The 2,775-nt window shown below is 61.7% G+C and overlaps 1 protein-coding gene across 1 annotated transcript in view; it reads right to left on the bottom strand.

The window, feature by feature from the left end:
• Nucleotides 1-2,775, bottom strand: part of PIANP (PILR alpha associated neural protein) — a gene marked incomplete at its 5' end in the record, with an annotated part of 5,503 nt that overhangs the window by 1,643 nt on the left and 1,085 nt on the right. Inside the window, 3 exons of the mRNA XM_008049726.2 lie at nucleotides 25-246; nucleotides 1,359-1,440; nucleotides 2,493-2,774. Of these exons, the coding sequence (XP_008047917.2) occupies nucleotides 25-246; nucleotides 1,359-1,440; nucleotides 2,493-2,774 (586 nt within the window). The remainder of the gene's footprint in view (nucleotides 1-24; nucleotides 247-1,358; nucleotides 1,441-2,492; nucleotide 2,775) is intronic.

Raw genomic sequence — 2,775 nt, 5'->3', positions numbered from 1 at the left:
CCACCCCACTGCCCCAGCCCTCACCGGTTCAACTGGAAGGCTGGAGCCCCCTTGGGCTGGGGCATCCCGGGCCGGGGTCCCCCTCGGGGCTCCTCATGGTCAGGGGTGGGGGCAGGCGAGTCCCCGAAGGCCCCCAGCACAGTGACTCCGGCCGGGGACAGGTCCGTCAGCGGCTGCTGGCTCTCCTCTTGCCTCAGGGCGCCCTGCTGCCCCGAGGGCCTGCGCCGCTTCTGGCTGCGGTCCCAGCTGGGGCCCGGGAGAGAGGTTCTCTCACACACTCCAGCACCCATCCAGGACCTGCACGGCGGGTGCCCCCTGCCTGCCCCGGGCACCTCTGACAGCCCACAGCGGAGGAACTGGCCCTCGCGGTCCCCTACAGAAAGTCTCTCGGGACCGTGCCCAGAAAGCGACTGACTTCCTTCACTCTCCGGGGATTCCAGAGTCTCAACCACCCTCTGCGTCCATCCAGATCCACAGTCAGTGCCCCCTCCCACCAACACACAGAGTCCTCCCACACCGCCCCCTCCGCCACGCACACCCCAAAGAACCATTCTCTCCTCAGAGGCACCTGGCAGGGTCACTAGTTCAGGGTCAGCCAATGACCTGGACACCCGAGTCTAAGGATGCTCCCCAAGAGGGCGAATGACTGAGTGATCTGTTATTGTGCGAAGACAGCGCCAGATTTCCTCCCTCCCACCAGGCAGCGCTAAGACGGCACCCTGCGGGCCGGGCTCCATGGCTCAGCCGGTCATGCCAGCACTTTGGGAGGCCGAGGCGAGTGGACGGCCTGAGTCCACGGGTTCCAGACCCGCCCAGGCAACTCGGCAAGACCTCTCTCCACAATAAAATACAAAAAGTAGCCAGGCGTGGCAGTGTGCGTCTGTAGTTCCAGCTACTCAGAAGGCTGAGGTAGAAGGATCGCCGCAGCCCAGGAGGTCAAGGCTGGGGTGGCCATGAGCGTGTGTGACACTGCACTCCAGCCTGGGCGAGGGAGTGAGACTCCGAATCAAAAAAAAAAAAAAAAGAAGAGGTTCTGCAGACAGGGTAAGCTTCTCGTCTTGGAGGCAGCGAGGACGAGGGATGCCCACTAAAGACCCCCGTGCACACAACAAAGCCCTCCTCCCTTCCCTGCCATGATCCTTGCATTTCCCTGGGAGAACTCTTCCCTGGTTTCCCACCGTCTTCCCACACCCAAATCCTTACTGCCCTTCCCAAGGTCTTAGAAATTCTGTTAAGGTCTAGGAAATGCGCCCACCATTTCCTGCCACCCCCATTCCCCCAATAAAACTGCTTCCCGCACGCCCTCCTGGCTTCCAGGCATCCGGCCTCTGCGTGCAGCGCCCTCTCCCCCAGCTTACCAGAACTTGAAGATGATGCCAGTGGCCACAAGAACGATGATGATGGAGATGGTGATTGTGACGTAGAGCTGCGGGTCCACACCTGCTTGGGGCGAGAGGAAGTCTTAGGGAGGCCCGAGGGTGTAGGAGCCAGGAAGTGTGGGGGCCGGGCCAGAGAAGTGCTGCCATGTGGACCCGAAAGCCCAACTCGCTCTGCTTCTCTGTCCCTGTGTCCTTACCACCAGCTGTCCCGAGGCTTCAGCTCTTTTCCTCCGTTTTCCCAAGGGTTCGTCATCAAATCCCACGTGTACATGTGATGAGGGCAAGCCCCCGAGATCACAAAGAACCTGTCTCTCTGCGTAGAAACCACAGGGTGGGCCAGGTATAGTAGCTCACGTCTGTAATCCCAGACTTTGGGAGGCCCAGGTGAGAGGATTGCTCGAGCCCAGGAGTTCGAGACCAGCCTGGGGAACATAGCAAGACCTTGCTCTTTGGAAAAAAAGTTAAAAATTACCCGGGCGTGATGCTGTGCCCCTGTAAGTCACAGCTACTTGGGAGGCTGAAGCAGTAAGACCGCCTGAGCCCAGGAGGTCAAGGCTGCAGTGAGCGGTGAGAACAGTGCCACTGCACTCCAGTGGGGGCAACAGAGTGAGACTCGGAAAAGAAAAGGGAAGAAAAAAACCAGAGTGGAGATATCCGCGTCTCTGCCCAGCCCCAACCCCTAAACCACAGGCCCGTCCCTCCTTCAGCACTCCCTGAGCCAAGGTGTCACCCGGGCAGACCCTCATCCATGATGCTCCTCCCCTGGCATACTCCCACGCTGGTTTCGAGGTCCAGCTCAAATGGCAGCTCTCTGAAGGTGTCCTGATCCCCAGGCAGGAGTCTCTCCCTCTCTTCCTAAAACATGCTGTACGAGCCTCTCTGAGAGCATCTATTACGGGCTCCTCCCCGAGGGTTTGCGCGTCTGTCTTCTCTCGCGGACCTGAACTCCTCGAGGGCTGGGACAGAGTCTCCATCTCCATCTCCACCTCGCGTCCCGTGCCAGCATGGTGCCAGCATGGTGCCAGCATGGTGCCTGACCCACGTGTTGAAGCAGCCACAGACAAGGCCTCTGCCTCCGCCCTCGGCACAGCCCTCCCGGGCACTCCCACTCACCTTCCCCGCGGCCCCCGAACAGGAACGGCCGCAGGGTGGCAGGTGCTTCTCCAAGAATGAGCCCGTCGCCATCGCCCCGCATGGAGTCTGAGTTGGGGTGCGGGGTGGCGAGCCCGCGGGGCGCTGCGAAGCCATAGTCCAGGAATCCCGGGTTGGCGGAGTTGGGGTCCCCGCCGTCCTCTCGCGACACGGTGGGGCCCCACACGATAGCCCAGGGGTACTGGGACGAGGGCGGCCCCTCCTCGAAGCCCGACGGGGTGGCGGGGGGCGCGGTGCCCGGCGG

This window comes from Carlito syrichta, unplaced genomic scaffold (genome assembly GCF_000164805.1).
Source record: "Carlito syrichta isolate Samal-C Ts95f unplaced genomic scaffold, Tarsius_syrichta-2.0.1 Scaffold136259, whole genome shotgun sequence".
NCBI lineage: Eukaryota > Metazoa > Chordata > Mammalia > Primates > Tarsiidae > Carlito > Carlito syrichta.
The sequence above is the reverse complement of the archived record's forward strand: the minus strand, read 5'-3'. Positions and strand labels throughout refer to the sequence as shown.